The sequence below is a fragment of the Aquarana catesbeiana genome, linkage group LG03 (assembly GCF_042186555.1).
Source record: "Aquarana catesbeiana isolate 2022-GZ linkage group LG03, ASM4218655v1, whole genome shotgun sequence".
NCBI lineage: Eukaryota > Metazoa > Chordata > Amphibia > Anura > Ranidae > Aquarana > Aquarana catesbeiana.
Genome location: NC_133326.1, coordinates 179,364,207 through 179,381,976, shown reverse-complemented (window position 1 = coordinate 179,381,976; position 17,770 = coordinate 179,364,207). Strand labels below are relative to the sequence as shown.

Sequence of the window (17,770 nt, the reverse complement as noted above, 5' to 3'; positions counted from 1 at the left end):
TGAACAAAAACAATCATAAGATCTAATATTTCACATTTAGATCAAATCTACTACAACACATATTGGCTCATTATTTTAAAATGAATATATATTGTATTTCCCTGATTATATCTGTAAGATTGTTAACCACTATGTTACTTTAAGTAACCAATAACTTTAAAACTTAAGTCATTACCCACTGGGGTGTGTTAATAATGTTAAAGTTCAAAATTCCCAAGAAAATGACTGGTATCTACGTGAAATATATACATAATCTTAATCCCTACTGTAAAAAAGTTTTTTTTAATTCTATAATCTAATAAAGACAAGAAATCCAAACTAGGTGGGAAAGTTAAGTTCAGCTGGTTATCATGATATTAGATATGAATGTACATAGGTAAGGGGTGGAGATATCACTACCAATTAGATTAGAGAAGATTGAAGTCTAAAATATTAGGCTAAATGTAACCCCATTGCATTCTCTCTTTATGAATGTTGTAATGTATATTATGTCTACTTTAAAGTTAATGCTTGGTTCTCATAGGTATCTGCCAGCAAACAGGTTCAGTCATTTACTGCCCTCTGAAAAAAATTCAGCAGTTGCATGAGCAAGTGCAGTCTTTGAGCACACCACCATCCAGCATGCAGGCGGATGGTGTGCAATCCCCAATTCCTCCATGTATACTGTTTAGCATGGATTGAGAAATCTATAAAGCCTCATACACACGATAGGACTTTGTACAAACTTTCCCGTGGATTTTTATACAAAGGGCGTTGGCCATAAGTTTATATTGCATACACACGGCAGAACTTTTTCAGCCAACTTTCACCAAATCACATGGTTTTTCAGCTCTTTACAACCACCCTTCAACTTCTGTATTGTCTGATATTGTGTCAATCTTGACGCTTTTATCGGCGAGATTGACACCTTGCGAGCCAGGTTCACACTGGTGCGGGGATCTGACTTGGATCCCCGCCAATGCCAGGCACTGTGTTTGGTATGAATCATGAGGGGGAACTCCATGCCAAATGTTAAATAAAAAACCGGCATGGGTTCCCCTCCAGGGGCATACCAGGCCCTTAGGTCTGGTATGGATCCTAAGGGGAACCCCCTACGCCGAAAAAATGGTGTGGGGGTCCCCCCAAAATCCATACCAGACTCTTATCCGAGCACGCAGCCCGAGCGGTCAGGAAAGGGGGTGGGGACGAGCGCCCCCCCTCCTGAACCGTACCAGGCCGCATGCCCTCAACATGGGGGGTGGGTGCTTTGGGGGAGGGGGGTGCTGGGACTGTGACGTCATAAGGGGGCAGGGTCACCAAATGACATCACCCGGTGACCACGCCCCATGCCTATATAAGTCATTGCGAGGCGCTCACACAGCATTACAGCGGGAGAGAGCATCGTGTCAACATCGGAAGAAGAGAAGAGGGAAGAAGACGACGCATAAGACCGGGCCACCGCTAGCAAAAGAGCAGCAAAAGAGCAGAAGATAGCAGAGGAGCCCGGCAGAAGAACCGGAGAGCGGGAGAAGAACCAGACAGCAGGAGAAGAGGCCAGAGAGAGCGGGGAAGAACCGGACACTGGGAGAAGAGGACAGAGAGATCGGAGAAGAACCAGACACCGGAAGAAGAGGCCGGAGAGACCCCCGAAGTCGGAAGAGACCCCCCAAGATCAGAAGAAGACCCCTTTTCCCTAGGTGAAAAGGTAGGGGTACGATGTACCCCATACTCATTCACATAGGGTGTGGGTCCGGGATCAAAGGGCCCCGTTATTAAAGGGGGCTCCCGGATTCCGATAAGCCCCCCACCCGCAGACCCCGACAACCAACAACCAGGGTTGTCGGGAAGAGGCCCTTGTCCTCATCAACATGGGGACAAGGTGCTTTGGGCTGGGGGGCCCGCAGGGCACCCCCTCCCCCAAAGCACCCAGCCCCCATGTTGAGGGAATTCTGCCTGGTACGGTTCAGGGGGGGCGCTCTCTCGTCCCCATCCCCTTTCCTGACCGTCTGGGCTGCGTGCTCAGATAAGGGTCTGGTATGGATTTTGGGGGGACCCCCACACTGTTTTTTCGGCGTAGGGGGTTCCCCTTAAAATCCATACCAGACTTAAGGGCCTGGTATGCTCCCAGAGGGGAATTCCCTCTTGCACTGGCTGCAATAGGAAAATATGTTTTTCCTATTGCAGCCAGCGTGAGATGTACAGTACCCTGTCGCTGAGAACCAGCACGATAGGATCACGCTGGAAACATTCTCGCGGCTGCGTACTGTAGTTTGTACAAAAGTCCGATGGCTTTGTGTACACACGATCGGACTTTGCTCCATCTGACTTTTGTTGCCGGAAAGTTTGTGCGTTCGCACAGCCAACAAAAGTCCGATAAAAAAAGAGGAAAAGTTTGTCCGATGGAGTGTACACACGGTCGGATGTTCCCCCAAAACAGCTAATTTGCATGTTTGTTGTCAAAAAGTCAGATCGTGTGTACGGGCCTTTAGATGTCTCTCATTTTGCCTGTGGGTTGAAAAAGAGAAATCTATGTGTGTATGGCTAGCATTAGGTTTCCCATCCTGGTGTGTTAGCTTTGTGAATTAAGATTTATGACTACTTTTATTTGTCTCTGTCTCTTAATTGTAAAGCTGTCTATCAGGATACTTTGAAATTTAGTTGGAGTGCAGTGGTCAATGTGGGCTGAATAAAGCATGCAACTGCACAGATATTTTAAAGTATTGTGTTTTTTCTCCTTATCCTTTCATCATCATTTCTCATTCTAAATAAGGTATTCTAAATGCAAAACAATCAGCTTAAGTTAACACATTCACACACATGCACATGAGCACACACATTTTCATATCTTAACCCCTTCCCGTCCGCGCTATAGCCGAATGACGGATACTACACTGACCTACTTTGCCAGGAGGACGTCATATGATGTCCTCCGCTGCTTGAGCGGCCTGCGCACCCCCAGCAGGGCACGCGTGGTGTGCTCTGTGATCAGCGAGTCTATGAGACATGGCTGATCACAGATCGGATTAAGGGGTCGATCCCGACCCCTTACCACGTGATCAGCTGTCAGCCAATAACAGCTGATCATGTGATGTAAACAGAGCCAGTAATCATCTATTTTTCTTCTCACGCTGGTAGTGTGAGGATAAAAATAAGCCGTTCACTGGTGGCTATCAGAGGGACATTGGTCCCGATCATGGAGAGCTGACGCCAAGTATACTGTGCCCACCTGTGACACCTGCCATTGCCAGCTACCAGTGCACAACAGTGCTGCCTACCAGTGCCCACCGTCGCCACCTACCAGTGCCCACAGTGCCACCTATCAGTGCCCACATTGCCACCTATCAATGCCACCAATCAGTGCCCCATCACCAGTGCTGCCTATCAGTGTTACCTACCAGTGCCCATCAGTGCCATCTATCAGTGATACCTATCAGTGACACCTATTTGTGACCTTCAGTGTCACCCAACAGTGCCACCCATCAGTGCCACCCATCAATGCCACCTATCAGGGCCCATCAGTGCCGCCTTATCAGTGCTCATCAGTGCTGCCTTATCTGTGCCTACCAGTGCAGCCTATTAGTGCCCATCAGTGCAGCCCATCAGTGCCCATCAGTGCAGCCTATCAGTGCCGCCTCATCAGCGCATATCAATGAAGGAGAAAAATTACCCGTTCGCAAAATTTTATAACAAACTATGAAAAATGTTTGTTTTTTTTCAAAAATTTCTGTCTTTTTTTGTTAGTTTAGCAAAAAATAAAAACACCAGCAGTAATTAAATACCACCAAAAGACAGCTCTATTTGTGTGAAAAAAATGATAAAAATTTCATTTGGGTACAGTGCAGCATGACCGCATAATTGTCATTCAAAGTGCGACAGGGGCACTTAAACCCCCTCCTGCCCAGACCAAAGCTGAAAAACACAAAGACCCCTATTATCTTTTTTTTTGTTGTTGTATGAGTAAAGCTAAACTTTTAGCAACTGGATATGAACTTAGTAACAAATATCCATGTTCATCAGATCTTACATAGCATAGAATCTATGCATGGTCACCCTTAGATATACTGTACACATTTTTTTACTGTACCTTTGTTTTCACAAGCCATCCACTGTATTGGTCCCTTATCATAATTATGCTGTCCAACAGAAAAAGTAAATACTCGGACCTAGAAAAAAAAATGGGAAATTATGGTAATCAGTTAAGCATTAAATAAAGTACAAATAAAGAGTAAGCTCTACTTCAGTTTAGGTAATGCTTTGCATAGTTTAACATTATCTATGGATTTGCCAACCAGGAACATATATGCTTTGCCACTTTTACAGTCAAATTGGCACAATACCTACTTTATAAGGAAAGGGATGGTCTGCACTCAGGATGACATCCAAAATTGTATTTCTTTAGTAAATACATGTACAAAGCTTTAAAACAGCCTACGTGTTTCGGACCTTAGTCCGACCTACTTTATATTTGTTAAATATCCTCATTCGCACAGCATAATGTATTTAAAAATTGCACGCAAGGGTACCTTTCGCACAAAGTGCACTCATTAATGCCCATGGCAGTTTGCGACTTAGAGATGAGCCTTTACTGTGTGCAGTAAAATAAAAATTCAAAGTCCCTCTATGAAGTGTCTTGTCTCATGCCACTACACACTGTAACTTGGTAGATGTTGCATTAGGAGGGACATTCTGAGCCTGCACCCACTCCACGAGTCCAGCCTAACTTTGTTACCTCACTCCCATAACAGAATTGGGTCCCACCGTGCACATAGTGCAGACCTCATGTGTGCACTCATTAACTCCTTCCTTCCCTTACCTCATGACCAGGCCACAGGTCTCCGTAACGCTGGTTCATATCCAGTTGCTATTAGATACTCACCGATAGGGAGGGAGCCAGAACATCGACCCCCTTGCTACTGGAGCACCTGTCACCTTTATTAGGTACCACGCCTAATGATGAATTGCTTGGTGTCTTGAACTTGTGCTTGGTTACTCTTAGCAAATATATCCTTGTCTTGTCACGTTACCCTTTGTAGTGGTCTTACTTCATACTCCTTTGTGCTTTACAGACCCTGGTTCTTTAGATATGCCCAAACCAATATGCACACTTTTGAATAACTTCAGACCAGTCTCAGAACAGTTGTAGCAAAACAGTTCAATATGAACAACGTCCTTCTCCCTCATCTAACTACAGTTGTGTGGCTGCCCAGGCATACCTCCATGAGGTGGGTGATAGTCCATCTTGGCATTGTCAAAGGCTTGGATGTCTTCCAAAAATCCCAGTGCCTTCAGTGGACTGAAAGACGCAGCAGTCCCGATACCACAAGCCGTGAGCAGCAACAGAACCAATCAAGGACCCTGGACCTCAGCCTTTGCCTTTTTTATAGCACAGGTGGGCTGGCTGGGACTCAAAAGCCTGGGAACTGAACTCAAATTACTTAACCCTTTCCCCTGGCCAGCCGCTAATTCACTAAGATCAACATATTTTAACCCGCCTACACACCAGCATGGTAAAATCTTATATGGATCTCTTTGTTTGAGAGAGAACTTGGCAGCAGTGTTTGCCATAATTAACCCTGTCTGTAATATGCAAGAAAGATCTCCATTCGCAGCTGTAACTAGATTTGAACACTGTCTGTTTTAACAAATGGTTAAAGACTTAGTAGCTGGGCTTCATGCATTGCATGGTAATGAGAGAGAGCTCATTCTGTCTTTTGGACAGACTCACATTGTTCAAAAATATCTGTAGTCAGCCATTACACCTTCACCAGAGAACATCTAAGAGCTAACAAATGTTTTTCTGTAATTTTTATAAGATAAGCTGTTTGAATGGAAACACATAACAAACGCATAGTGAGGTTTTCTCAATTTTGACTGAAAAAGTGGAAATACTCTTTAACCACTAGCTGAGCAGCCACCACAGTTATACTGCAGCAGGTTGGCGCAGCTGCACAAATCGCCATAGCTGTACGTCGCTCCTTTAAGACGTTATAGCAGGCGCATGCGCCGCCGATGCATGATGTCCGCTGGGCATCCACGATCGCTCGTGACAGAACGAGGACGGGGATGTGTGTGTAAACACAAATCCCAGTTCTCTCAAGGGAGAGGAGACCGATCGTGTGTTCATACTAAGTATGAACACCGATCGGTCTCCTCCCCTAGTCAGTCCCATCTCCCCTACAGTTAGAACACACCTAGGGAACACAGTTAACCCCTTGATCGCCCCCTAGTGTTAACCCCTTCCCTGCCAGTGACATTTATACAGTAAAGGGTGGCTATTTTTAGCTCTGATCGCTGTATAAATGCCAAAATAGTGTCAAAAGTGTCTGATCTGTCTGCCGCACAGTCACAGTCCTAATAAAAATCACAGATCAGTGATAAATTGTCCTTCGCGCTAAATGGATAATGTGGTATAAAACAATAATGTTAAAATATTTTTTTTTTTTGCAGCAAAATCTCGGTGTTCACAATAACAAAATGTGATGATAATATAAAAAAAGTAATTTTGCGCAATATTCTGGTGTGTAAAGAGTGTAATCAATCCTGATGATGTGCGTGCTATGCACTAAGGATAAAAAATGATATAAATAACAATCAGGTGCACCATGTGGTATGTCAACTCTCACTACAGGGACATAATAGTCTCACATAAATAGTAAAAATTAAAATATGTGCAAAAAAGTTACTAATATCATAAGTGATAATAAAGCAACAGTGAGGAAAAATCAAAAACAATCAAAGTGAAATAAAAAAAAATATAAATATATAGTGTGAATAATGGAAAGTGATTTAGTCCATAAAACACAATCAATAATGCATAAAAAGTCTCTTCTGTGTGGGGTTTAAATAGTTCAAGATCATCTATTGAATGACTGGCTGGTGATGTGATATGGTTAAACCGCCCATAGAGATTCCATATAATAACTTCTAAGTATGGTCTCACAGAACTCTCACCTTCGAGCTGGTAAAAATTAGCATTAAGGATAAGTTGATATAGTTGTTGATGGGTTCTGTCAGTGGAGCTCGTGGGTTTCTCGTACGCGTTATGACACGATCACGTGTCTTCATCTGGGTTCATTCTCAGTCCCCAGATGAAGACACATGATCGTGTCGTAACGCGTAGGGGGGTGGCCGGAGGGATATGCACATCAGGAAGACAAGTGAGAGGGCGCTGAGAATGCCAGATTGTCATTTTATTCACTTTGCCTGTTTTATCTGTCACAATGTAAGAGTCCAATATAAACACTTAATAAACACTCCCCCATTGTTTAAACGTTATCACACTAGTGGAGGCCTCTTTCTCTTTTTCCCCCTTCTCTCCCCCGCCACTGGGGTGGCAAATTTGGAGTATTTTTAGGAGATATTGACAAAGGAATTCAAAGGAGAAACCCATGAGCTCCACTGACAGAACCCATCAACAACTATATCAACTTATCTTTAATGCTAATTTTTACTAGCTTGAAAGTGAGAGTTCTGTGAGACCATACTTAGAAGTTATTATATGGAATCTCTATGGGCGGTTTAACCATATCACATCACCAACCAGTCATTCAATAGATGATCTTGAACTATTTAAACCCCACACAGAAGAGACTTTTTATACATTATTGATTGTGTTTTATGGTCTAAATCACTTTCCATTATTCACACTATATATTTATATTTATTTTTATTTCACTTTGATTGTTTTTGATTTTTCCTCACTGTTGCTTTATTATCACTTATGATATTAGTAACTTTTTTGCACATATTTTAATTTTTACTATTTATGTGAGACTATTATGTCCCTGTAGTGAGAGTTGACATACCACATGGTGCACCTGATTGTTATTTATACCATTTTTTATCCTCAGTGCACAGCACTCACATCATCAGGATTGATTACACTCTTTACACACCAGAATATTGCGCAAAATCACTTTTTTTATATTAAAAATCACAGATCGCCGTTATTACTAGTAAAAAAAAATAATAAAAATGCAATAAATCTATCCCCTATTTTGTAGACGCTATAACTTTTGCGCAAATCAATCACTATACGCTTATTGCAATTTTTTTTTTACCAAAAATATGTAGAAGAATATATATTAGCCTAAACTGATGAAGAAATTTTTTTTAATTTTTATTTTTGGATATTTATTATACCAAAAAGTACAAAGTATTGTGTTTTTTTTTTCAAAATTGTCGCTCTATTTTTGTTTATAGCACAAAAAATAAAAACCACAGAGGTGATCAAATACCACCAAAAGGAAGCTCTATTTGTGGGGAAACAAGGACATAAATTTTGTTTGGGTACAAGGTTGCATAACCACTCAATTGTCAGTTAAAGCGACGCAGTGCCATATCGCAAAAAATGGCCAGGTCAGGAAGAGGGCAAATCCTTCCGGGGCTGGAGTGGTTAAAGGATAAGTTCACTTTTTAAAAAAAATAATAATAAATGCACATATTTTTGCAAGTAAAAAATGTGCATTTTGTTTTGTTTTTTTTGGGAGCCTGGGAAGCATGGCACCCATGATCAATGGGTGCTATGCAGGGCTCTTGCAGACTCGTATGGCCAAGCAGTTACACACTAGCAGGAAGCATCAATCAACTACCATAGCTCTCAACAGCACAGTGGTAGTTCATTGAGAATTACAAGCCAACAGCCAGAAAGGTTGCCAGATCTTGTAGTTTTCTATTCACAGAACTCTGTGAATGAGTGACGTGGCTGGGACAAAGAGCCGGGAAAGAATATTACCAGCCGCCTATCATATTGGGGAGCTGGGGAGGTGCGGGGGCCAGTGGATTTGTAACATGTTACATGTTACACCCTGAATATGGGTGTAATATGTGACATGTTACAAAAGGCGAACTTATCCTTTAAGAAGCAGCCAGCTGCCATGCATCTACCTGGTTGGGCACAGACATGAAGTCATCTCCCAATGCAGTTGAAAATGACCATATCAGGTAACTCATGCCTGCAGATACTCTGACCCTTGAAGATTAATAATGATTAGAGTCACTAGGTCACAACCTTTTTTTTAGGTTGCTGACATCAGTGTTCCTTTTATACACTATTGTTTATGCAATGGCCATCCAAACTTGTTACAATCAACATGACTGGGCAAACAATCATTTAATATCCTTTAGATGATTAGGTGTGGTTGTGTAACAAGGCTATACTTTCCAGTCTAAGTAAGCTCATAACCAAGATTAAATCAATTATATTGTGCTTTGTACATTTTAACTACAAGAGCACCAAACATTTACATTAGTGGGAGAGCGCAATGTAAAAGATATTGTGAAAATTGGTTCTAACATATATATCATAAGGTGCATTATCCTTCAAATAAGCAAATCATTGATAAATATATAGTATGGGCAAATCTTGTTCTGGTCCTAGACTGCAACCTCTCTGATTGTGACACAGGTGTCCTTTTATGAAACTGCGGTAAAATACCGCAATTCAGTTCTCAGGCATTCTCAGAGGAGATCGCTCTCCTCTGAGTGCCTGTTTATGAAAGTCTGTAGCTCACTTCTCATGTTGACTTGAGGAGCAATCTACAAACCCCGGGAACTCCTGAGAACGGCTCCTCTCACTGTAATCTTGTGTGATGTAGCGGGATTACAGTATGAGGAGGTGTAAAATACAAAAGTGTAACACGAATCAGCACACATTATTCCTCAACATATTAATAAAATAATAAAGTTAAATTCCCCCTACACAATATACATTAACCTAATTATTAAAAAAAACATTATTTTTATCAATATTTAAAGATCATACATGTGCCTATTTAAATGTGAATGGTGTATAGTAAATGAATGTAATCCACATATGTAATGCAGCTATACACCATTCATATAAATGCAAAATAAATTTATAATCATTAAAAACTTTTTTAATAAAGTATACACGTATAAATATTTATTAATATTTTAAAATAAAATATATTTCATAATTGATAAACATAAAAATTGATAAACGTGTGCGATGCGAGAATCTGCGAATCCACTGCGGGTTCCCGCATCGCACCGACTCGCATGTCAGTTCACACTGCCATATGCGAATCGCTGGGGAGTGTCAATACATTGTTAACAACACCCCCAGTTCAGCTTGCATATCGCACTGCGAACTGACAGTTCGGACATAAATCGGATCGCATATGTGTAAACACACATGCGATCCGATTCTGGCCCGAACAGAAAAAAGGGTCCTGTGCATGTTTGCACCGAATGCGGTGCAATATCAGCCATACGATCTGTACGGCTGATATCGCACCGCACAGACATCGCATGTAATGTTAACGGTAGTGCGCTGCGAATTACATGCGATGCCTGTGCGATGTCTGGCATCTCACAAGTGTGAACCGGGCCTAAAAGTTAACAACACCCCCAAATCAGTTTGCATATCGCAGTGCGATCTGCAAACTTGGACAGGAATCGGATCGCATGGGTGTTAACATCCGATTCTGCTGCGGACCAAAAAAGGGTCCTGCACGAGTTTGGTCCGAATGCAATGGGAATTCAGCCATACTATCTGTATGGCTGAAATCGCATCGTACAGAGATCGGATGTGATTTTGCACTGCAGTGCGGTGCGAATCACATCCAATCTCAGACACCGCAGCAGTGGGAACCGGCCCTAAATCATATTGCATTTGCACCCAAATGGTACAGGACCCTTTATTTGGTCCGCACTGGAATCGGACACCCATGCAACCTGATTCCTGCACCATTACATAGTTTGCACTGCGATCTGTGAAATGATCTGGGGGTGTCATTAATTTTACATTGACACTCGCAGTGGTGCGCAGATATCAATGTAGGTGCGATGTGGAAACCCGCACAGGAATCACGCTGGTTCACGCATCGCACAAGTATGAACCCAGCCAGAGACGTGAACATCTATCTATCTATCTATCTATCTATCTATCTATCTATCTATCTATCTATCTATCTATCTATCTATCTACACAAACACACACACATATGAAACTAAACACACACAAATATGATATATATATATATATATATATATATATATATATATATATATATATATATATATATATATATTACACTCTATAAATTCCTATCCTGCTGGTTTTGGGGTGTGTAATGGTGGGGAAGATGTGCTCTGACTGTTTGGTGAAAGAAAGAATTCAAAAGACTTCTTGCTTTCTCCAGAATTCTCAGCCAGCTTCACGCTTCTCTCTCTGATGCTCCACCTCTGAAATGGTGAATCAGAAAGTGAGAATTCTGTCACAGATCGCCAGCGAGGTGCCGAGATCGCACCTTCATAAACTGGCCGTTTCTGTGACAGCCAGTTACAGATTCTCACTGTGCTGAGATAATCAGCGGAGAACATGTTCTCCACTGATTACCTCAGTTTCATAAACTGGTAATGACCTGAGATCAGCGGCGAGACTTGGGATCGCAGCTGATCTCAGTTTCATAAAAGGACACCAAAGGTAGCATTTGATATATGGCAAATTCTTGGAATTGTAGAGGAGTGTCTGGTACTAAGGTTTATTTCACTTAAAGGTTGTTTTGAAATGTTTAATGGTTAACAACATCAAATACAACTATGGCATTTCTGAGGAAAAATGGCTTGAGCAGTCAGTGTTATTAGAATCATGATATAATGCAGAAAGAAACCATGTTAAGACTTAATGAAGACTAGCATTTCCTAATGGCACTAACCTCAGCCAGCTGCTGAGGTCACAATGAAATGAAAAGAAAAAAAAGTCACAGTACTCTGAAATATGCAGTATTATGTCCTGATGAATCCTTTCTTTGTATTAGAAATAATTAAAGTCTATGTGAAGCCAAAGCATTTTTTCTGCTTTGGATAGAGTAGGATATAGATAAAATCCCTGCCTACATTTTTTATTTCAATTGGAGAGATTTCCATTAGCTTCCTGTCCCACAGTGGGAGGAAAATCTCCTCTTAGACAGCTGTCACAGAACAAGTGCCCCCCACTGGGTGATTTATCCACTATTTCCATTCCAGTGCATCAAGCCTGCCGGAAAGAAGTGTAACTTTTAGTAATCTCATTAATTTATTCAAGACAGGTTGCTTAAAAATATCATAAATACATTGAACAAATGTGCATTGAAGTAAATGGCAGCAGGATTTCATAGCTTTAGCAATGACAAAGACAGTTTTTTTTTTTTTTACCTTTGACCTTCCCTAGAAAAAGGTCACATGAAAAAAATACATTCTCCAAAAATTATCTGTGAACACCCCTAGCGACATCTGAATGGATCATTAATTGGAGGAGTATTTTTGGAAATTGAACAGAATGAAAAATGTAAAATGCTAGCAGATCTGAATCAACCCTGCACATGACCCAGCTCAGTCCTACGCAAAACTTGAGATATGCCAGACACATAAGCACTATGCATTTACATTTACTGACTGCAGATGATTCCAGGACAAGTTTAGAAAGAATGAATACAGTGCATTAAGCATTGACCTCTGTAATGTAAAGGAGGAAGCCCTCTTACACAAACATTTAAGTATCAAGTTCTAGACTTTTAATAAAAATGTATAATAAATGTAAAGCAACAGCTTTCATGACTATTTTTATAAGTACCGCAGATGTCACTGCACTTGACAAATTAGTACTTCAGTACATCACTTTACTAACCAGCTTCAAACAGATGCCTAATCTCCAATGACATTAGAATTTCAGAGCTAATGTATGAAAGCATGTGCAGACTTGCAAAACAGCATAAAGCTACAAAGAAGTAGGACATATTCTCAGCACACTTTCAATTATGTTCAGTTTTTTCGTAAGTCTTGTATCTGCTTCTCATATCTAATAAAACATCCATTAACCTGCTTTGTCTACAAATGCAATTCACCTGATGCATTAGGAAAAGAGACTGCAATTGCATTGGTGTGAATAAGTCCTGCAATTACAGTTATAATATAAATTAAACATTATGTCATATAATACATCATCTTACCCTGTGTACTTACTGATATAGCAAAACAAAGGACTTTAAAGGTGATCATGTTGTAACCCCAGGTAAGAGAAGTGAGTACACAAAATATTAATACAAAATTACAAAAGTTTATTCATGATACAATATCCATAAAATGGTGTAAAAACTGTTAATAACATACATGACCTCTGATTCCCAATGGAACTAAAGCCTGGTTAACCTGTCAGGATCCAGCCTATATACATCACAAATATATATTAAAGTGAAGTACAGTACCTGCCCACGAGAATGTTTTTCCAGCGCGATCCCATCGCGCTGGTTCTCGGCGACAGGGTACTGTACATCTCGTGCTGGCTGCAATAGGAAAAACATTTTCCTATTGCAGCCAGCGCAAGAAAGAATTCCCCTCCAGGAGCATACCAGGCCCTTAGGTCTGGTATGGATTTCAAGGGGAACCCCCTATGCCGAAAAAACGTTGTGGGGGTCCCCCTCAAAATCCATACCAGACCCTTATCCGAGCACGCAGCCAGCTGGTCAGGAAAGGGGGTGGGGACGAGCCCCCCCTCCTGAACCATACCAGGCAGCATGCCCTCAACATGGGGGGTGGGCGCTTTGGAGCAGGGGGGCACCCTGCGACCCCCCCACCCCAAAGCACCCTGTCCCCATGTTGATGAGGGCAAGGGCCTCTTCCCGACAGCCCTGACCGTTGGTTGTCGGGGTCTGCGGGCAGAGGGCTTATCTGAATCCGGGAGCCCCTTTTAATAAGAGGGCCCCCAAATCCCAGCCTCCCCACCCTATGTGAATGAGTATGGGGTACATCGTACCCCTACCCATTCACCTGGGGGGAAAAAAGTGTCAATAAAAAAACACACTAGACAGATTTTTAAAGTAATTTATTAGGCAGCTCCGGGGGTCTTCCGACTACTCCGCTCTCTCAGGCCTCTTCTCCCGGTGTCTGGTTCTTCTCCTGCTCTCCTGCCTCTTTTCCCGGTGTCTGGTTCTTCTCCTGCTCTCCAGCCTCTTCTCCCGGTGTCTGGTTCTTCTCCGGGTCTCTTCTCCAGGTCTCCGGTTCTTCTCCCGCACTCCGGTTCTTCTGCCGGGCTCCTCTGCTATCTTCTGCTCTTTTGCTGCTCTTTTGCTAGCGGTGGCCCAGTCTTCTCCGTCGTCTTCTTCCCTCTTCTTCCGATGACACAACGCTCTCTCCCGCTGTAATGCCGTGTGCGAGGTGCGCAACAACTTATATAGGCATGGGGCGTGGTCACCGGGTGATGTCACCCAGTGACCCCGTCCTTATGACGTCACAGTCCCATCATGCCCCGGGACTGTGACATCATAAGGGGTGGGGTCACCGGATGACATCACCTGGTGACCACGCCCCGTGCCTATATAAGTAGTTGCACACCTTGCACGCGGCATTACAGCGGGAGAGAGCGTTGTGTCAACATCGGAAGAAGAGAAGAGGGAACAAGATGATGGAGAAGACCGGGCCACTGCTACCAAAAGAGGGGCAAAAGAGCAGAAGATAGCGGAGGAGCCCGGCAGAAGAACCGGAGAGCGGGAGAAGAACTGGAGACCTGGAGAAGGGACCGGGAGAAGAGGCCGGAGAGCGGGAGAAGAACTGGACACTGAGAGAAGAGGACGGAGAGCAGGAGAAGAACTGGGAGAAGAGGCAGGAGAGCAGGAGAAGAACTGGACACTGGGAGAAGAGGCCAGAGAGAGCGGAGAAGTCGGAAGAGACCCCTGAAGTCGGAAGAAGACCCCCGGAGCTGCCTAGCAAATTACTTTAAAAACCTGTCTAGTGTGTTTTTTTATTGACACTTTTTCCCCCAGGTAAACGGGTAGGGGTACGATGTACCCCATACTCATTCACATAGGGTGGGGGGCAGGGATCTGGGGGCCCCCTTATTAAAGGGGGCTCCCGGATTCCGATAAGCCCTCCTCCCGCAGACCCCGACAACAAATGGCCAGGGTTGTCGGGAAGAGGCCCTTGTCATCGTCAACATTGTACTCATACCCCAAAGCGCCCACTCCCCATGTTGAGGGCATGCGGCCTGGTACGGTTCGGGGGGGCACTCGCTCGTCCCCACCCCCTTTCCTGTGTGCTCGACCTAAGGTCCTGGTATGCTCCTGGAGGGGAACCCATGCCAGTTTTTTATTTAAAATTTGGCTTGGAGTTCCCCCTCATGATTCATACCAAACACCTGTCAGCAATGCTTGTTGCTTATCGGGAAAGGAAAAAACACATTTTTCCTTTCCCGATGAGCGAGCCAGCTCGGCGCTGGCTCCCGCGAAGGGGCTCACAGGTGTCAAATCTCGCTGATAACAGCGGCGAGATTGACACAATATTGCGGTCACCTACTGTAATTGTAATTACAGTAGCATAATAAAAAAATTGCAATTAACATAAATGTGGCCGGCTGGTTTGCAGGGAATAGAAATCTTGATCTCTGATCTCTATGCATTTCACCAATCATTGGCTTCTTCAGGAATAATACAAAACATCAGAGGCATCTGTACCTTTCTCTTGGATGTGGTGCCGCACAAAAAATTTGCACTTCACTAAGGTTCAAATTGCCTGTGTACTTACTACGCTAAGTAACCAACAACCTACTAATGAGCATCCAGATGCCACCACTTCAAGCCACTGCCATCAAGCTTAACTATTCAAACCATTCTAGCACACGGTTTAAAGAGCACATACATGGAGCAAATTTCCTGATCAACCATCTGAAAATTTCTCAGTGGTTGGCCCTCTTAGTCACCACCTGTTCAAGATCCCTCAATTGAATAATTAATGGTCCAGATCAGAAAATTATCCAACTGTCAGTGACTGCATCCAATTAGATACAGTTGCTGTTTGGGTATTTTGACAGCTGGCGTGGTTGCCTATCAAAATACAATAGCCACAGCAGGAGAGTCATCCAGCCTTGCTGTATAATTTTTAGAAAAAAATCTATATGTACATCTGCACAAGATAAAACCCGATAGTTTGAAATGGTTTAATAACATTACTAAATAAGCCTGATAAACTGTACTGGCTGGAAATATTTTAGGTGTCTCCAGTGGCTAGCAAAAAGGCTTTACAAAATGCAGTATATGGTGGTAAGGGTTGGGAGAATTATGGAGCTAGGAACTAGACATCAAGGCTATTTTATACAAGATATTTTCATAGCTTTTTCAAGTTAACGGACCCTTGTTTGGGTGACAACTGTCCCTTTTATTTGTAGAGATTTCCCCTCACTTCCTGTGTTGTAAGCTGTGCATAAACTGTCAAGAAATCTGAACGATGGGTTCTACCCTTTACCTTATATAATTACTCGGCAGGCACCATCCCTTCATTTCAAATAGAACTAAAAATAGAACTACAACTATGAATAGAACTACATAATATGTTTAAAACATATATTTTAACACAATTGTAAATGTAAAGGCACTCTGTTGCAATTGAAAACAATATCCCTGTATAGAAAAGATCCTTATACTTACCTGCCCAATGCCTGTATCAAGAGCCATTGTAGCTGAAGAAACTTCAGCTTCCAACACACTACAGAGAGTATGCCTAGCCCCATTGCACTCTGAATCCACATGCCAGCTGCTACATCACTACAGTGTTCTGTAAATACACAGGGCTGGCAGAACAATAGAAAAATGTGTCTACGTGCTCTAGGAAGAGAGGGATTTCCCTTTAACAGGGACACAGATGGCAAAAAGACTGAAATTCTAAAGCCCAGAACCTAGTACACACCACTCACAGCTCAGGTCGGATGCGCTGTACTAACAATCCAACGTTAGTACAGTAACAGCAATCGCCCTTACTGTGCTATTGCGCTCTGACTGGGGGATGCCCCCCCCCAACCAGAACACTCCGGTCAGCACTCTAAGACATTGAGTTTTGATGCTGTGCATTTTTATTTTATTCCTACTGACCATGGCCCAGCCTACCAACAGTTTGGTGGATGGTAAACTAGCCCTTTGTTTAGGAAGTTTTGGGAAACCTGATTTAGGTTACACTAAGCATAAAAATGTTTATAATTAAAATATAAATCTTGTTTTATTCTTCCTCCTCTTCTCTTCTATACTAGCATCTATTCCTTCTGTTATGCTGGGTTATCTTCCCAGCTATGGGTTTTATGTTTCTCAAATAAAAACCTGGAGACACCTACACACTGGACATACCTACCAACTGTCCTGGATTTCCTGGGACATTCCTGGGATTTGGACTCTTTTCCTGAGTTTGTTTATTGGGAAATGTCCCGAGAAATCCGTTTTTTTAAGAATTTTCGACGCCGACGCTTGCTGTCGCTAGAGGTCCTCGGCCGGCAGAGACATTGTCTCCGCCGGCCGCCATTTTTAAGGAGACCAGCAATGGCTGGGTGGCTAAACGAAGCTTCAGTGTCGCCGTCCACCCTGCGCCCCGCTCCGCCTCGCCCCACCTACCCCCGCCCCGCTGCCGGTCTGTTATGGAAAGGGGCGGGGGTTCTATTGTAACCACGCGGCCGGCGGAGGGAGACATTATTTTGTATACCCCCTCCAACTAGGACACCTGATGTAAGGGGGGGCACCGCTGGGGACATCTGATGTAAGGGGGGCTCTGCTGGTGACACCTGATGTAAGGGGGGCTCCGGTGGTGACACCTGATGTAAGGGGGGTCTGCTGGTGACACCTGATGTAAGGGGGGGCTTCGCTGGGGACATCTGATGTAAGGGGGGCTCTGCTGGGAATATCTGATGTAAGGGGGGCTCCATTGGGGACATCTGATGTAATGGGGGCTCCGCTGGTGACACCTGATGTAAGGGGGCTCTGCTGGGGACACCTGATGTAAGGGGGGCTCCGCTGGGGACACCTGATGTAAGGGGTGC

General features: G+C 43.2%; 1 protein-coding gene across 5 annotated transcripts in view; it reads right to left on the bottom strand.

The window, feature by feature from the left end:
* Positions 1 to 17,770, bottom strand: part of CACNA2D1 (calcium voltage-gated channel auxiliary subunit alpha2delta 1) — a 936,653-nt gene that overhangs the window by 172,711 nt on the left and 746,172 nt on the right. For all 5 annotated transcript variants that reach the window (XM_073619561.1, XM_073619559.1, XM_073619560.1 and 2 more), the window contains one exon: positions 4,064 to 4,142. In XM_073619561.1, the coding sequence (XP_073475662.1) occupies positions 4,064 to 4,142 (79 nt within the window). The remainder of the gene's footprint in view (positions 1 to 4,063; positions 4,143 to 17,770) is intronic.